The 18,671-nt window shown below is 53.0% G+C and overlaps 1 protein-coding gene across 2 annotated transcripts in view; it reads left to right on the forward strand.

The window, feature by feature from the left end:
• Positions 1 to 18,671, forward strand: part of PAX5 (paired box 5) — a 192,357-nt gene that overhangs the window by 138,047 nt on the left and 35,639 nt on the right. For both annotated transcript variants that reach the window (XM_032636061.1, XM_032636062.1), the window contains exon 8: positions 5,007 to 5,108. In XM_032636061.1, coding sequence (XP_032491952.1) covers positions 5,007 to 5,108 — 102 coding nt within the window. The remainder of the gene's footprint in view (positions 1 to 5,006; positions 5,109 to 18,671) is intronic.

An 18,671-nucleotide genomic window follows, 5' to 3' on the forward strand; every position in this document is an offset into this window, starting at 1 on the left:
TGGTTTCAGAAATAGTTTAATATTATGTCCTTCCTACATTTTTGGTGTCAAATGACTTTTTCTTTTTCAAGATTATGGTGATGATAGATGGCAAGAATAAAAAATAACAGTGCTATTGAGATATACTTCACTACCATACAGTACACCCATATGAGGTGTACAATTCAATGATTTTTAGTGCACTCACAAAGTCATGCAACCATCACCATGACCAATTTTAGAACATTGCACCCCCCCCAAAAAAAAGACCTCATATCCATTAGCAGTTCCTCCCTTCCCCCTATTTCCCACCCCCAGACTAAGGCAGCCACTAATCTACTTTTTGTCTCCATAGATTTGCCTGTTCTGGACATTTTATATTAATAGAATCATACAATATGTAGTCTTTTGTGGCTGGCTTCTTTCCCTTAGCATAATGATTTCAAGTTCATCCATGTTGTAGCATGTATCAGTACTTCATTCCTTTTTATTGCCAAATATTCCATTGTATGGATACACCATATTTTCTTTATCCATTCATCAGTTGATGGATATTCGAATAGTTTCCACTTTTTGGCTACTATGAATAATGCTGCTTTAAGCATACGTGTACATGTTTTGTGTGGACATATGTTTTTGTTTCTCTTGGAGTGAATTACTGGGTCACATGGTAACTCTATGTTTAACTTTTTGAGGAACTTCCAGACTTTTCTGAAGTGGCTGCACCATTTTATATTCCCACCAGCAGTGTATAAGGGTTCCAATTTTCCCATCTTTCCCAATGCTGTCAAAATCTGTCTTTTTGATTATAGCCATTCTAATGGGTACAAAGTGGTGTTTCATTGTGGTTTTGATTTGCATTTCCCTGATAGCGAATTGGCCATTTTTGTATATCTTCTTTAGATGAATGTGTATTCAGATCCTTTGCCCATTTTTACACTGAGTTGTTTGTCTTTTTATTATCGAGCTGTAAGTGTTCTTTAATTTTAGCCAATGCCTTTTCCACAGCTTTGATATAATCTTATGGTTTTCCTCTTTTGATATATTAATATGAATTCCCAATGAATGCTTTAATATTGAAGCGCCCTGGCATACCTGGCATAAACCTTATTTGGTCATGGTGTACTATTCTCTCTATATGTTGCTTCGTCAGTGAGATAGTAGGGGTTTTTTGCATGCGTATTAATAAATTGTGAGACTAGCCATTAATTTTCATTTCTGTGCACCTTTGTTCAATTTTAAAATCAGGATCATTTTGCTAGCTTGGCAAAATGAAGATTTTTTTAGTTTTATGTATCCTGGATCAGCTTAATAATAGAAGTATGTGTTCCTTGAAGGTTTAAAAGAACTTGCCAAAAACACAAACTTGCCCAAGAAGCTAAATGGGTGAGGCACCTTATTTTAAAAAATAATTTTAAACAACTTTTTCTATTTTTTCTAAGACGATTGGGCTGTTCATATTTTCTACCTCTTCTTGAGTTAGTTTTGCTAATTCATGTTTTCCTAGACTGTTGTCCCTTCTGATGAGATTTCCACATTTAATAGCTAGAGCGTCCATGCATTTTCTTATGTTTTTAAAATATCATCTCTTCCATATCTCTGGTTGTATCTTCTCCTCATTCCTTATCTTGATATTTGTGTCTTCTTTTTTGAATCTTGCCCTAGGTTTGTCTATCTTATTGGTCTTTTCAAAGAACAACTCTTGGTTGTATTTATTATTGTGTATATTTATTATTGTGTCTGCTTTTCTGGTTCCTAATTCATTATTTTCTGCTTTTCTTTATCGATTCCTTCCTCCTCCTTTCCTTAGGTTCATTTTATTGCTTTTTTATCTAGCTTCCTGAGTTGAGTGCTTTGGTGAGGCACTGCATTTCTGCTTTTGGGATCAGGGTTTTAAAGCATATATAACAGTGGCAGAAACCGTTGAGGTTCAGATGTGACCAAAAGGACAGCCCCTGTTGAAGAAAGAACCAAATCCCAGCAGACAGGAGAGCTGGATTCCAGTCCCAGCCTTGCCTCAAATCAGTAGAGTGTCGTGGGCAAGTCCCTTCCCTTCTCAGGAGCCTCTTATCCATCTCAGGCAGACAGGTGGGATGTGGACCTCGTGGGGCTTGGCCCCAGGAGCCCCCTGCACCAGGCAGCCTCCTATCAGGATAATGCCTGCGTCTTTCAGGAGGCAGATCTGGCCTCCTGCTGGTGTGGTCCTGGCTCCCACCTCAACACATATATCACAAAAACCGTGTAGTTGAATTTCCTTCTGCACGAGGGAGCCAGTAAGCCATGGTGACACTGTGGCCTGAAGGCAGGGCTCAGCCTGCTGTCCCAGCTGAGAGTCGGGTGGACAGAAGCACAGCCAGGTACCTGTGCAAGGCAGTGGAGTGGACTGGCTAAACACATGGTCTTTGCCACTGGATTGCTTGGGTTCAGACCCTGGCCCTTACTGTGCAACCTTGGACAAATTACTTGACCTTTCTCCGTCTCATTACCCTATAAAGTGGGGAAAGTATCGGTACCTTACCTCATGGGGTTGTTGAGGGTTAAATGAGTTAATGATTTAAAAGACTGAGAACAGATCCTGGTGTTTACAATTTCTATGTAAGCGTTAGTGGTTTGTTGTTGTCATCGGGGTGTTTGTGGTTTGAGTCTGGGGCCGGGGCCGAGTGGGTACTGCACGGGTCGGTAGGGAAGCCGACCCATTAGAACAGCCCCAGCCTGCGCTCTCTCTACACGTTTCACAGTCTGGCCCTTGGCACCACGATCTTGCACCGAGTATTCTGACACTTGTGCTCACTCTACTTCCTGAGACATCTTTTCAGTGGCCCTTGGGTCACCAAATCTCTGGCAAGTGTGGAGAAGACTGTGTTGGGCCTGGGTGCTCCCCCAGCCCCCAACAGATGCTGCTTAAGGTAGAGGTGGCTCCTGGGCTGACGTTAGGAAACGTGGGCCAGTTGCTCCCCTCTCCCTGCCGTGGGTCTCAGGTTTTTTGTCTGCAAAATGGCACAGGGGTTGGTCAAGAAGAGCTCTGCGAGCCCTTGACCCCAGATGGAGGGGAGTATTATGGCCTCCAGAGAGTTCCTGCTCCTCTAGCAGGGCCACGCCTTTCATTCACTTAAACGTTTGTAGGCCTCTGCCATTCCAGCCTTGGGGTACAAAGACTTGATCCTGGAGCTTAGACTCTGTGCAGAAGGGAGCTGCCGTGGAGGGCTGTGGTTGCTGGGTCAGAAGAGGGAGGGGATGCGGTGGGGGGCGGGGCGGGGGAAAGCCTCTTGAAATCACCATGTAAGTGTGGTCAGTTCTGTCAACCCCACTTTTCTGTCTGATCTCAGCTCTCATGGGGAGTCACGTGCAGTTCGGGGGGCAATCAGGACTCCAGGAGGTAAACCTCGGGGCACCTGCTGTGCTGCAGCAATGCCGCATGTGAAGAGACACGAGCCATGCTTGTCACAAGCCAGATGCCCAGTCCAAAGCCAGGGAGGTGCTGAGCAGAGGGCGGGGGCAGGGGGCCTGCTGTCGAGCAGCTGCCTTGTGCTCTGTAAGGGTCTGGAAGACAAGCAGAACCTGTGAAATGAGGCAGCCTCTGGGCGCTGGCTGGACAGTCTTTGAGTGACTGGCACTAGAAGGGCTGTTCTTTCATATGGGGGACCGTTTATAGGCTCATAAATGGTCGCTGCCTTGGATTCTCTGGGGGCATTGGTCAGAGATGGTCCCTCCTCTTTGGTCACCTGCTAGCAGTGCTGGAGCTCAAAGTCGTGTACTTGTGTCCTGCTGGCAGCACCCCACTGGGCCCTAGGGGAGGCTCCTGGGCCCCAGCCTGGCTCTGCGGGGTCAGGGGCTGGTCCCCCACACCGCTGGACCTCTTCTGGCCTTCAGTGTCCACATCCAGAAGAGGGCAAGGTTCTGCCTTCTCTCCCTCCCTCATCCCAAGGCCGCCTTCTCTCCCTCCCAAGGCCACCTGATTTCCCACCCATTTCCCAGGATGGCTGACAGCAGGGGCATCCCTTTCTTTTAGGGGCAACTGCCGATTCCGCCCACCAGGGTAGGGTCTCGTCCTCAGAGCTCAGCAGGTAATCACTGAGCAGTCCCATCTCCCAGGGTCTGGATTGTTGGTCTTGTGTGTGAGCACCTTGGTACGTACGTGTGACCGGCAATGTTTGAAGAACTGTAGCCCCGCTCTTTCCCTGAGCGGCAAACCTCAGTGGCACTTCCCTTACACAGTTCTACCACTCTGGGGTTCTCTTCCACATGGCCTGGAACCCGGACCACTTGGCTGCTGCACTCATTCACACATTTTCCCATGAAGACCTACTATAGGTGCTAAGCCCTGTGGTGGAGGCAGGTGTTCTGGCTGCTGAACGAGGTGTCGCCCCTGCCCTCAGGAGCTGACAGCCTGCAACGAGGTGGACATGTGCCCACTGGATGTCTGCCCCCGGGGGCTGAGGCCGTAACCTCCATGTCCCACAGTCCAGAACAGCAGTGTCTGGTGTCAGGAGGTACGTCCTGCACCATCACTGAATGAATGACAAGCTCTAGGCCCAGAGAGGAAAAGTTCAGTGAGGACTAGATACGGGTCTGAGGCAGGAAGAGCCCCGCCCACTGTCGAGGAAGGGGAGGAGGGAGGCAGTTGAGCTGGTCTTTGAAGGCGGGTAGTGTTGGGCCATGTGCAGAGGGCCCAGCAGAAGAAAAGGTGTGGGATGGAGAAGTCCAAGCCCTGCTTGGGGAGTAGAGGGCAAGGGGAGCTGGTCAGAGCTCCAGTTTCCCAGGGATATGGCAGAGCCATCCCTGCTTCCTGCTGAGTGGAGCCTGGGCGGCTGGAGGGGTGGGTAAGCGTGTGTGTGTGTGTGTGTGTGTGTGTGTGTGTGTGTGTGTGTGTGGGCGTGCGCACGCGTGCATGCACGTGCACGTGGACTGGGGGCACATTGGTGTTAAGCATCCAGACGTGACAAATGTGCAGATGTCCAGGGAGCTGTGGACATGAGCAGCTGGCCGTGGAGATGCTCACCCTGTGATTTGTTGCTTTGATTCCTCAGGCCGCGACTTGGCGAGCACGACCCTCCCCGGGTACCCTCCGCATGTCCCCCCCGCCGGACAGGGCAGCTACTCAGCGCCGACACTGACAGGGATGGTGCCTGGTGAGTTTGCACTGTCTGCGTCTCTGTAGCAGGCGACGTTCGGGGTTCCGGGGGGCATCCCCGCAAACAGCACAGATGACCTCTCTGCTTCTGAGAAGTGGACCTGAATAAATGAGGCAGAGGTCTGCACTCTCAGCCTCTTTCTCTGCAGCTGGGTTGGCAGTGGGGCTGGACCAGCCAGCGGCAGCACGTCTGAGGACATCAGAGAGAGGGGGGCCCTTGACTGTCGCTCAAACACCCCTCATTGGCTACACAGGACGCCTGAACACGGAGGGGGACGGGATCTGGCCGAAGGTCAGAGAGGGGCTGGGACGTGCCTAAGTCACCCATCAAGTAGGAGGCAGAGCCACGACTAGAAGCCATGACCCAGCGTGAACCACCCTTAGACCAGGCAGGAGGGCCCCTGCTCTGGAGCCTCCTCCACACTGCTGGGGCAGTGTCCCCCCACCCATGGACTGGGGAGTCTGCAGGCCAAGGGGACGTGCCCATCCTTCTAGCCCACCCAGGGGTCCTGCCCAAACAGCCCTAAGCCTCCTCCAGCCTCCTCCCAGCCCACGTCACAGACGTGTGCACCCCAGGGTCTGAGGACCGACTCTCCGTGGATGGTGTGGACAGAGCTTGGACGTGAAGGCTGGGCGTCCACACCTGTGTTTGAGGCCTGGGTGAGGATGAGTGGGCTGGGCATGGGAAAGGAAGCTAGGTAGACCAGAGCTTGGGCGGGCTTTCCCCACGTAGCCAGAGCCCGGCGCAGGCACCAAGGAGTCCCAGAATTCTGAATTCGCACCTGGCCTTCCAGGTTATTACAAAGATGTATTTAACAAGGTAGGAGGACAGAGCATATTTCATTTAATGGCTTGTTAGCTTGATTTATGACTTTTAAATATGAGACATATGGAAAATGGCCTCCGTGTATACTCTTGCCCTGGGCCTTGCCAACGCTGGGGAGGCCTGCCGGGTTCACGCCTGCAAAGCCTTTGCCTTTTCTGCCGCCAGGATGGGCCATGGCAGAGCACAGGGAGACACCATGCTCCGGGCAAGCGGAGGCAGTGGGACACATGCCCTCCTGCCCCCCCACTCCACCCCCACTCATCTCTCAGCCCTCAGCGAGTTAGGGCAGTCTTAGGAGATGGATCCTGCCTATCCAGTAACGGCCCCTCCCGTCTGTGGGGCCCTTTGTCAAGTGCAAAGTGCTTGCCCAGGAGCCCTTTGGTGTTACAACCTTGTGAGGTGGGCAGGGTCCCGAGGTTTCAGAAGGAGACTGAGACTCAGAGAAGTTAGGGAACTGGCCAAGGCTGCAGAGCTTGGTGGTGGGAGATCTTGAATCTGGGTCTTCTGCCCTCCAGTTCAGCACTCCTGTCCCCTGCCATCGTGTACGTTCAGTCTGTCAATGCACGCTTTCAGTGATAGCAGAGGGGGAGGCGGCAGCCCCGGGCCCTGTCCCGAGAGCACATTGGCAGGTGAAGCAGACGCCACCCGGCTGGCCCTGCTGGCTCCCTGCTGCCAACCCCAAAGAGGCCGAGTTCAGAGGAGCAGCTGAACTTTCCCGAGATTATCCAGACAGAGCCTGGCCTCCAGCCCCTGGGATTCTCCCAGCTCTAATTACCAGGCTCAGGATACAAACGGCTGGGGGCCTGGCAGAGCCCCCAGCGGGAACCGATGCCCATTAATAGTGGCAGCAGGAATCACAGGCCTGCACAAGGGTACAGTCTAACCAAACCTGCCGGCAGCAGCTGGACAGGGGCAGCCACAGGGCCAGCCGGGTGGTGTGGTCCCCTGGGACTCTGCAGAGAGGGAGGGCGCACAGTGAGGAGCAAGGAAGACAAGCGTTTTGGCAGGGGAGCCCCACGTCTTCCTCCTCCCCTTCTTCCTTCTCTTTCTGCTTTCTCTTCTCATGCAGCTCAGCACTCCTTCAGTGCCAGAGCCAGCATCAGGGCTGGGACTCCACGCTCAGCAGGCAGGTCCTCAGTTCCTGTTCCTCAGTGTCCAAACCAGCATCACATCTCTGGGACTCTGTCTCCAAAATGATTTCCAAACTCATTCTTGGAAGGCTTCATGGGGCAGTGCTGGCCCGCATGCATGGTCTTTGCTGGAACTGCCCAGAGTTGGCCCAAGGCAGAGACGGCCCCCTTTCAGCAGAGCAGGTCCCGGGCCTGTCACTCAGGCATCACCATAGTATGGCCTCAACTTGCCTTTCTGGCCAACTCTCCCAGCCCGTCCCCCTCCCTGACCGCTCGCTGGTCCCCAGCAGGCCTCTCAGACCGGTCAGTGTCCCTCCTTATTCTGTGTCTCTGGCTTAGACCACCTCCTGCCTCAGCCTGTTGGGATCCAGCTTCACCCTCCAGGGCTGAGCATAAACATCACCACCCCTGGTGCCTCTGGTGAGGCCCTGCTCTGGGGACAATGCTTTACATTTGTTTTTTATGCCACGTGGACCAATTAGCTTTGCCACCAGAAGGTGAGCTCACTGAGGGCAGACCTCTGCCTTAGTCGTCCTCTGCACCCCTCGTAGCCCATAACACGGAATAGGTACTTTTTTGTGAGTGTTGGCTGAGGGCGGGAGGGAGGGAAAATTAACATTGACCCGCATATGAGTTTCCTGTGGCTGCTTTAACAAATCAGCACAAACTCGGTGGCTTAAAACAATAGAGAAATTTCTCTCACAGTCCTGGAGCCCAGAAGTCTGAAATCGGTACACTGGGCCAAAATCAAGGTGTGGGCAGGGCTGTACTCACTCTGGAGGCCCCAGGGAAAGACCCGTTCCTCTCCTCTGCTACCTTCTTGGGGCTCCTGGCGTTCCTTGGCTTGTGGCTGCATCATTCCAATCTGCAACTCTCTGCCCCATCTTCACATCACTTCTCTCTCTCTCTCTGTGTGTGTGTGTGTGTGTGTGTGTGTGTGTGTGTGTATCAAGTCTCCCTCAAGCTCTCTCTTGTAAGGATACATGTGACTGTATTTAGGGCCCACCCAGATAATGTGGGGTAATCTTCCCATTTCAAGATCCTTGACTTAATCACATCTACAAGGACCCCTCCCCCCACTTTTTTTGGTCATATACATAATGAGCCCTGGTTCTAGGGATTAGAATGTGGATATACCACAACCTGTGTCAGGGTTTCAACTTTGTAGTTGTTCAGATTTCTGATTCATAACCCCTGGGGCTTCTGGATCTGGGAGGTATTCATTCAATTGTGACTGCAGGCGATACCATTTCTAGACCCACAAGGGCATGTTGGCAGCGTTTGGAGAAACAAGCTGAGCAAGGTTTTAGGCAAATCGTTTATCCTGTTTTTGTATCGCTGAGGCTGTTACACAGTGATGGTCTGTTTCGCTATATGGAACAGTCCTCCCTCCTGGCCTGGCAGTGAATCCCGAGGGAAACTGAAATCTTCTGAGCTGTTTTTCCTACCCTAGGTTTTGGGAAACATTTGGATGCCCCCGCTTCTGTTTATAAAGGAGGCTTCCATGGATAAGGTCTGATTTTAGGACAAGTTGAGGAGGGATCATGTCCAGGGAACACTTGGGCAGTTGAACTTTGGGGCCTGGAAAAATAGTACATTTTTCCGTACTGCCAACTTGGTGGCTTGAACTCTTGTTTACTTTGAATTTGACTCCGCCATCAGGGGTTGTCTGCCCTTTCTGGTTCCAGGGTGTTTTCACACCCGCAAAACAGGGCTACTTGGTTTTCTCTAGCGTTGGTAGATTCAGTTCCTGTGGCTCTGCCAGCCCCGCGTAGCCCTTTGCTTCGTCGATTAAAGCAAGTGCGGCACGTCGCGTCAGCTCAGAGTGGAGACAGTTTTCAGGTTTTATCTTCATCAAATGCCAAAAGTTTTGCACCAAAGATTCCATAGTGTCTTGAGCAGTATAACTAGTTGATTCCCGCCTGAAGATATTTGCACAACCTAACGGATATTGACATGGCATTTGAAACTCTTAAAAATTCTAGGCTGGGGGAAAGAAAGGGGCGTTCACTGCCCTTTGGCTTCAGTGAGTCTAAGAAGCAAAGGAACCAACTGTCTTTGAGATGAACCTGGGCGCCCCCGTGTATCCTTTACTGGACTCCTCTTGGGGGCTTCAGGCCAGAGTGCCGGGAAATCCTGCCGTGTTTGCCTTCCCTGGGCTGCAGCAGACAAGCAGCTGTTTGACGGGAGGCCCTAGAAGCAGGCTGGCAGGCTCCTCTGTCCTGGGCGCCCTGCTTGCCGTGGATTGGTGTACATCACTTCTAGATGCCATTCAGTTAAATTGCTCAATCCACTGATGGCTTTCTTGAAGAAGTGGGAGGTGAGGGTGAGGGTGGAGCAGACCCCTGAGGCCAGTGAGGCCGTCTGGGCAGGCACAGGGCCCCGGATTCCAGCGGGAGGAATGACGGCACCTGCTCCCCTCACATGGGCAGCTTCCTCTGCTTAGTGGGCTCAGCCCCCTCTGCCGCTGCTGCTGCCACTGCCGACTGGCCCGGCCTGCCTGGCTCCCTCTCACCCCTGCGGTTTCACCTCCTCTGAGGGGCCTTCCCCATCACCAAATGTGTTAGTTTCCTCTTGCTTCTGTGATGAGTTACCACAAACTAGTGACTTAAAACAATGATAATTTCTCATCTTACGGTCCTGGAGGTCGGGAATCCAAAATCGGTCTCCCTGGGCTGAAGTCTGGGTGTCCTTCTGGAGGCCCCAGCGGAGAATTGCGTCCTTGCCTTTCCCAGCCTGTAGACACTCTGCATCCCTTGCTTTGGGGCCCCACGTTGGGCTGAGTCTTGATCGTGCCTCCATATTCCAGGTTTGCTCTCTCCTGGCCCCCTCTTCCCGTTAGAAAGACCCTTGTTGTTTTATTGCACTCACCTGCTTAATCCAGGATAATCTCCACATCTTCAGGTCAGCTACTTAGCAACCTGAATTCCCCCTTTGCCATATAACCTGACACGATCCTGGGTTCCAGGGATTAGGATGTAGACATCTTTGGGGGATGGCGGTGTTACTCTGCCCACCACACCATCTGAACCAGAACCCCATCACACCCCTCTCAAAGCATCCTGTTCTTTTCATTTGTGATACTAAGCACCATGGAAGGGATTTAATTAGCGGTTTACTCCTTCCTCATGCAGTTTCCTCTCAGGTCTATACAGTACAGAAGCGTTATACAGCACACAAAGTTCTGTCTGTTTTGTTCGCCGCTGTGTCCCTGGCCCATAGTAGCACTCAGGCAACAGTTGATGAGATACAAAAGGTGGTGGAGAGGGGTGGTGGTGGTGATGAGGGCTGGGCTGCCGGGGAGAGCTCAGCCCAGTGCTGGAACACTGCAGCCAAGGAGGCTGGGCTGCCCGAGGGCCCGCACTGGCAGCCACGTGGTGAAGCAGGGAGACCGAGTGGTTAAGAGCATGGGCTCTGGAGCCAGACTGCCTGGTTTTGAGCCACCGTCCTGCTTCTTACTAGCTGTGTGACTTGGGGCAAGTTACATAGCTTCTCTAGACCCTAGTTTCCTCCTCATCTATAAAATGGAAATGATGATGATAATAAGAATGTAAATGATGTACAGTTGGCTCTCTGTATCTGTGGGTTCTGCACCCATGGGTTCAACCAACCATGGATAGAAAATACTTGGAAAAAAATTCCAGAAAGTTCCACAAAGCAAAACTTGAATAGTGTCAGCAACTATTTACAGAGCACTTATATTGGATTAGGTGTTACAAGTAATCAAGAGGTGATTTAAAGTATACAGGAGGATGTGTGTAGGTTATATGCATATATTACATCATGTTATAGAACAAACTTGAGCATCTGTGGATTTTGGTATCCGAGGGGGTCCTGGAACCAATCCCTGGCAGATACTGAGGGACGGCTGTAATAAATGTAAAAACTCTTAGAACTTTGCCTGGCACATATTAAGTGCAGTGTAAGCATTAATTATTATTATTATTCATGATTGCTGTCATTTATTCAGGGGTCTGAGCTGGGTGCGGTGGTGAGGGGAGAAGCCTAGCAGGCAGGCCTAAATCTGGCATCAGGTGCAGAGCGCTCCAGCAGCGCCCACAGCCCATGGGGCCCATGGATCAATGGGAAATCCAGTTAGGGGAGAATCCAGTCACAAACAAGAGCATTGCCAAGCAGGAGCAGGGCAGACTCTGAGTGCCAGGCCTGGAGAAAACGGAGAGGCACCTGGGGCTGGTCCAGTTGAGAAAGGTGTCCTGGTAAAGAGGGCCACGAGCTGGGCTGTAACCGGAGTATCCTTGGCCGTCTGAAGAAGAGGGTGGGGCAGGGGGCTGGGAGTGGGTCCCGCTGGCGACTGGAGGGGGTTCACGTGGGCGGGAGCATGGCCCAGCCAGCCCAGCTGGGTAAGTGGGGTTGACAGGAAGGGGAGATGGTTGAGGAGGAGGCCGGAGGCCAACAAGGTTAGGGTCTGAGCTCGTCAACTTTTGAGACCAAGCAGACATCCCGGTGAGGTGCTCTGCAGACAGGTGGTGAAGCAGATCGGGAGCACAGGGGCAAAGTCTGCCCAGAGAGAGATGCGGAATTGTCCCAAGAGAAGTAGGGGTCCCGTGGAAGAAGTGTGGCTTCAGCACTGATTAGCTGTGGGACTCTGCATGAGCTCTGTGACCTCTCTGAGCTGCCCTGCCTGCTGTTTCTGAGGATCATTTGAAATGAAGGTTTGCAGTTACTGAGGCACCAGCTGTGTGAGGTAGGAAGGGTATTGAGGTCTGGAGGGGAGGAGAGGAGGGCTTCTTTTGTCTGTCTGTAGCAAGCCCCTCCCTGACTGAGCATTGCTCGCTCTGTGAAAGGCCTGCAGGCTTGAGGCGTTGGGGGACCAGCACCAGACGGGGAGGCAGAAGCTTGGATTTTGGCCGAACTCAGCCAGGGCCTCACCGTGTGGTCTGACACGCCATTTCCACTCTCTGGGCCTCGCTCAGCCTGTAGAGCAGGGGTACAGTACACTCTGCACAGTTCCATAGGCATGGCCAGGACCCATGGATGGGAGTCAGAGGGACACCTTCTTCAGCCTTTGTATAGAGACCCTTCTCCAAAATTAGAACTGAAGGTATGGGAATGGGCAGGCTTGGGAGGGGCCAGCAGAAGCCAGTGAGGACTTGGCAGAGGGGCTGGAGCATCAGGTAGGAGACTGGATCAGTGCTTTGTCCCCAAGTGCCTCCCCCGGCCCAAGCGTCAGAGTGTTTGCTTAGGGGATGAGTGGCCTTTGTTTTTAGGTCTTACTTCCCCCTGACCAGGGCTCCTGCTGGTCCTGTGGCCTGGGCACTTTCCAAGCTCCCTCCACACCTTTCCACGCCTGCCCTGGGCTCGCTCGGGGTGCACACCTGTTGCTTGTTCCTGACTCTTTGCTGCCCTCTAGTGGCCTCCAGTCACTCTGCCACACCAGGAACGTAGACCCCAAGGAATGACAGGCACAGCTAGGATGAAATGACAGGTGGCCATTCATTTGTCCATTCATTCATTCTCAGACAGTTCCTGAGAGACACTGGGTGCCCGTTCTGGGCTAGGTGTGGTGTTACAGACACAGCCCCTGCCCTCAGGGAGCTCACAGTCCAGTTGGGGAGACAGATATAAAAAAAATATCCCTGCATGCTGTGTTTAGAGCTAAAATCTAGGAATGTGCTGAGGAAATGAAGGAGAGAGACTGCTAGGTCTGCCGGGGCAATGGGGCGGAGTGGGGGAAATCAGGGAAGGCTTCCCCGAGAAGGTCATTTGAGCTGCACATTGAAGGGTGAGTTTGTCAGTCTGAGAAGTTGGAGGGGCATTGCTGGGTGAGGGACTATGTGTAAGAAGACCCAGAGCCTTAACCCCTGGAAAACTCTGTGGCACAAAGTGCTGCAAACAGCAGCCTTGACAGATGGCAGGCTTGGCCCAGGAAGATCTGGACGTGAGTCAGAGGCAAGGCTGCTGTGCCTTCGTAGAATGGAGAACGAGGGGTTTGGAGTGGCCTCATCTGGACAGTGCACGTGACTAAAGCCCCACGTGAACCCTGCATTGAAGTGACGCTGGGACTGGGGAGAAACTCCACGTGGGCTTTATGAGTGCTTTGCCGCATTGGGGAAGAAAAGAATTGCAAAAGCAAAAGCTCAGAGATGGAAAGCATGCTGGGGCGTGAAGGTCCTACTGGAACTTAGGAGGCTTGGGTTTTGATTCCAGCTGCCAGACACTCACAGTGTGACCTTGGGATGTGGTCTTGGGACTTCTTGCTTTCTCTTAAATCAGGAGGCAGGGGGTGAGAAGATTGAATTAGATGCTCCGTAGGGGCTTTCTGGTCCTGCCACACAAGGGCTTCTAAATCTGTGATGTCCCTGCCTGCTGGTATCACCCCTCAGCTGAACTGGAGGGCTCCCGAGCCTCACCACCTCTGTTTGACACGCAGCAGTTTCCCTTCCAGTTTCCATTCAGCTCTGGGGCTGGGACATGCTAACGCAATGGCCCTGGGCTATCCTATGTAATCGGGTAATCACTTCCAAGGAGTGGAGCTGAAGGAAGGGTGCCTCAGAATATGCTAACCCCATACACCCATAGCTGTGTCCCCTAACACTGCTGTGGCAGGCGAGGACGGCCTTCCGGGCATCCCACACGGGGTGGGTTCTTACAGACTTCGGAGTCTAGAACCTCAGGGCAAGAGAGGCAGCAAAGATGACCATGATTTGTTCCCTCATCTAAGCAGAGTGTCCCTTTGGGGAGCACGGAGGTGGGAGGCAGGGCACCTCAGCCTTTTCTCACACACGTCAGGCCCATGGCAAGGACAGGCTGCCCAGGAAGTGGCCACAACTGGGGGAGCTCGGAGCGGGCACTGAGGACACCTTCACCTCCTCTAGGCTACTCTGGGTCCCCCCCTCTTGTTAGTTTCCCCATGTCTGCTCCATCCATTCATCCATCCGTCCATCCATCCATCCATCCCTCCCTCCGTCCATCCATTCGATCCACCCCGCACCACATCCTTCCTTTCCTCTTCCCTCCCTCCCTTCCTTCCTTCCAACATTTATTGACCATCAACATGTGCTGGGTATAGCCTAGGGATATGAGGGGGAGAGCCATGCCCTTGTCCATGGGACATGGACACGAAAAGTTCTCAGTCTCTAGTGCATACAGGCGAATCAGTAGGGCCTATGGGGACAGGGGTGGCAACAGGTGACCCCAGGGACTCTGGGAGCACAGAGCACAGAGAAGGGGGATCCAGCCTAGAATGGGGATGTCAGGCATAGAAGGCTCCAGAATTTCCCCATAGAGGGGTTTGTTGGGGGCAGTGGGCATGTCTGAAGCAGCTTTTGCATAGAGTTTTGCTAAAATTAAGCAGACACCATTGTCCACATCAAAGAATGGGGAGACCAGGGGCAGAGCTAAAGCTTCCCAGTGGTGCCGCCCTGGGTCAGGGGAGGAATCTAGGAAGAGGCGATTCTCAGGCTTGATGTTGATGGAGCAGCATGTTAGCTGGTGGGAGGTGGAGCGAGGAGGGGGAAATGAATGCTTCAATCTGGGGCAGGGATAGTGAATATAAAGGTTCTGAGGCATGCTTAGCTTCTGTACATACTGGAGTCCTTCCAGAAACCAAACCGAAACTACTGGGGTCATCTTTGTTCTCCTACATTTGATCCACTGGAATCTGCAGGCCTTGTCTCTAAAACTTCATCAGCTGTCAGCCCTCAGCTGAATGGACTGCCGCCACTAAGCCTGTGGCCCACTCCACCTGGGACACTTCTCTCCTGAGAACTTCTGGCAGCCCCCAGAGCTTTCGGGGGCAGAGAGAGCAGTGGGGCTTGACTCCTGCCCTCCAAAAGGAAAATTCTTTGGAATAAAGCCAAATTGCCTCCGTCCATAAGTTAATTCCACCAACAACCTGGCCTCAACCCACATGGTGCTTTACAGTCTACAAGGGAGGCATGCCTGTCACCCCCAGTGGCAATTTGAAAGCACCTTTTTAAAAAAATATTTATTTATTTATTTTTGGCTGTGTTGGGTCTTTGTTGCTGCACGCGGGCTTTCTCTAGTTGCGGCGAGGGGCTTCTCATTGCGGTGGCTTCTCTTGTTGCGGAGCACGGGCTCTAGGGTACACGGGCTTCAGTAGTTGTGGCACACAGGCTCAGTAGTTGTGGCTCGCCGGCTCTAGAGCACAAGCCAGTAGTTGTGGCACACGGGCTTAGTTGCTCTGTGGCATGTGGGATCTTCCCGGACCAGGGCTCGAACCCGTGTCCCTTGCATTGGCAGGCAGGCGGATTCTCAACCACTGCACCACCAGGGAAGTCCTGAAAGCACCTTTGAGGTTGGAATGTTTATCCCCATTTCAGAGGCAAGCGAGCTGAGTTCAGAGAGGTGCCGTGCCTCGCCACGGTGCACAGACAGTCAGGGGAGCAGCTAGGCCTGGTGCCTGGCACTCTGGTTCCGAGTTCACCCAGCCCCTGGTGCCCATAGAGAGTGAGAGGGAATGGGCTGTGGGCCCAGGAAAAGGCCTTGGTTTCCTTGGTGCTCCCTCAGGGCTGTGGATGGCCTTCCTGACCCAGAGATCTTTCATGGCTCGGGAGAAGTCCTTCCCAGCTGGGACACCAGGGAACCACACTTCAGGTCCCAGTACATCCCTTTCTACTGCCCACCTTCATCTGTCCACGTCTCAGCCATCCTCCTAGGCCCCGGTCAAGTGCTGTCTCTCACAGGAGGCCTACACCCCCCACCCTGGGACTCATCTCTCCCCTGAGCACCGCCAGGGCACTGTCCATGGCCTGCCTCGCTCAGAGCTGGAGTGACCGGGCTCTCCGAGCTCCTGGTTGCTCCTCTTGGAACCCTCCACCTGTCCAGTCCCTGCACACAGCAGGCGCTCCATGGATATGGGCGGGATGTACCTGAATCGGGCACATGCCCTCCCGACCTCGTCTGGTCCAGAGTCGGGGGCTTGGGGCCCGACCGTATAATTAAAGGGGCTTCAGCTCGACTTCCACACTGGCTCGCTCTTGCCATGTTTGCTCTGGCTCCTCACTGGAAGACGCTGAGACAATGGCCCTTGTTACCCTCTGTTTGAGTTATTTATTTTTCTCACTTTTGCCTCCTTCCCCTCTCGGGGGACTCGCCTCTCGCCCTCATCCCTCATGTTTTCCCTTTCACTTGACTGTCACTCTCATTGTCCTCCCGGGGCCGGGAGCGCAGGGTGACAGGCAAGGGGAGCCCAACCGGGCCGGGGAGGCTGGAAATATAGTCATTAATGGGACCCGAGAAGCCCAGATGTCCTCCCTGAATGCGGGTAATTTGTTTTTAATGAAAAACCACGCGGTGACCCTGAACAAATGAATTTTCTTTATAAGGAGTCTATGTGCAACGGCACAGATAAAGGACCCGAATCAGGGAGACTTAGATCCAGGGCTGAAAGAAAGAGAGAGAGAGAGAGAGAGGGAAGGAGTGACTTAGATCCAGGGCTGAAAGAAAGAAAGAGAGAGGGAAGGAGTGGGAATGAGAGCAAGACGTAAAAGAGGGGGAAAGGAAATTTTAAGATGACAACTGTGTTATCATGTCCTTCTGTCTGAAGCGCAATCCCAGGTCACACATGCCTTGGGCATTGTCCTGCCAGAGCAGGATGCATGACAGTTGTGGCCATTTTGAGGTCTTGTTCACAGCAATGAGAAGAACATGAACCACCACCTGGACAGATCTTTACAAAGTACAAGCCTTTTTCTTGTGTGATCTCAGCAGGTCCCCACCATAGCATCAGGAGGGCATGGTTTTTAGCCCCATTTCACAGAGATGAAAACCGAGGCTATAAGGTCACACAGCTAGCGAGCGGTCGGGTCCAGATGATAAGGGAAGGACTTTGCCAATTTGGAGTTTGACTCTTAGAAACACAGTGCTTTCTCTGGCGGGACCCAAGAGAAGGGTGCTGCACGGGCAGCTCTGAGATAAGGGGAGGTCCTGGGTCTGCACTGAGGAGTGTTGGATTGAAGCAGTTCCGCACAGCCCCAGAACTTTGTGAATATGCAGACTTTCTGAGAGTGCTTTGGGTGGGGGGGGTTCCTGGAAAGAGAACTCCCCGGGAAGGAGTCGGAGCCATTTGCAGAAATGGCTGCAGGAGAATTGGAATCTGGACAGCAGCCGTGTATCACCTACCACCACCCAGGACCCTAGGAGGGGAGCAGGTACCTGGGGGCAGCAACAAAGGTACTGGTTCAGCAGAGGCCCTGCCCGTGGCGTTGGGGGAATCTGCCCATGGGCAAAGCACTGCAGGCAGCTAGCACAGGTCTAGGTTGGGGCGCATCTGTGGGGTGTTGGATGCGGTTCTGTTCTAACACATGCCTCGAAGAGGGCTGGAGCTGGCCCTTGTACACTCTATAGGTACTTCTCCCTTTGCCAGGGCTGGACAGGGCTGGACTGACCTTAGAAATCAGCAGGGTGTGCAGATGAGGTCTAGGAAAGGACTTGTTCGAGGTCACACAGCAAGTCAGAGGAAGAGCCAGGCTGGCTTTCTTTCTGTGGCAGCAGTCTGTCCTTTTGTCTTCCACCGCCTCCCACCCCCCACCCCGGGCTGGTGGGAAATACCACACCCTCTAGTTCTTCACCGAAGCAACAAAAAGGAAGCTTTGTGTCTCCTGACTTCACGCAGGCCTGGCGTTCCTGGGGTGGTCCCTGGGTGACCTGGCTTCTAGAACAACTCAAAGCACGACTCCCGCTCCACCCACCCCAACGTTCTCATGTTCTTCCTGAGCCCAGATCTTCCCCAGGCCCTACCTGGTCAGCTGCAAGAGCATCTCCTGGGATGCAGGCCGTGCCCGTCCCAAGGCCAGTCAGAGCTTCAGCCTGGGGCCGTGCTGAGGCCCCGACTCCCCCTGCTCTCGGCTTTTGCCACAGAGTCAGGCGGCTGGACGAAAAGAAATGATTGTTTTCTTTCCTGGGTTCAGTTTCCCTCTGGAAGGTGTGACCCAATTAGAAAATCAGACAAACAGAAAAATCTGGCCATGACCCCAGCTGCGGTGCTAAAGTCTCGGCTCACATTTAGGTCCCTGCCTCCCAGGCCGGGAGCAGGGCCGGCTCGGGCTTCCTCGGCCACCTGGAGCAGACCTTCCTCAGTGCTGCGCTCCTCCGTAACTCATGATTCTTTCCCCAGTGACTTCCAAAATGGAGTTGAGGCAGCCTCGTGACCTTTCAGTAACATCAGCCCGAACCTGAAATCCCTGTCATGAAATCAGAGGACTGCCAGTAGGTCACAGGCCGAGGCCCCGGAGGGAAGCAGTGGGCCCCGCCCACAAGTGCACTGGTTTTTAATAGGGTCCCCCCATCCAGCTTTGTGCCCGCCCCGCCCTGCAGCTGGAGCTACCCACTCCGAGCTGCTGGGAGCAGGGAGCTCACTTTCTTGGAAAAGGTTTCTATCTGGATACATTCCAGAGCATGCTTCCAAAAACATACTTTTAATCAAAAAGATCACCTGAAAAACTGGGACAAATTGTGATTGATTGTCCAGCAGTGGACAATTATAAATGCCAGAAGGGGTTGCCAGTTGGCAAATAAATCCTCTGGTGAGGTCTTGGATTAATTACATCACCAGTGAGCTGACCGGGGTCTTTTTTTTTGCTGTACGCGGGCCTCTCACTGTTGTGGCCTCTCCCGTCGCGGA

The sequence above is a fragment of the Phocoena sinus genome, chromosome 6 (genome assembly GCF_008692025.1).
Source record: "Phocoena sinus isolate mPhoSin1 chromosome 6, mPhoSin1.pri, whole genome shotgun sequence".
NCBI classification, from domain to species: domain Eukaryota; kingdom Metazoa; phylum Chordata; class Mammalia; order Artiodactyla; family Phocoenidae; genus Phocoena; species Phocoena sinus.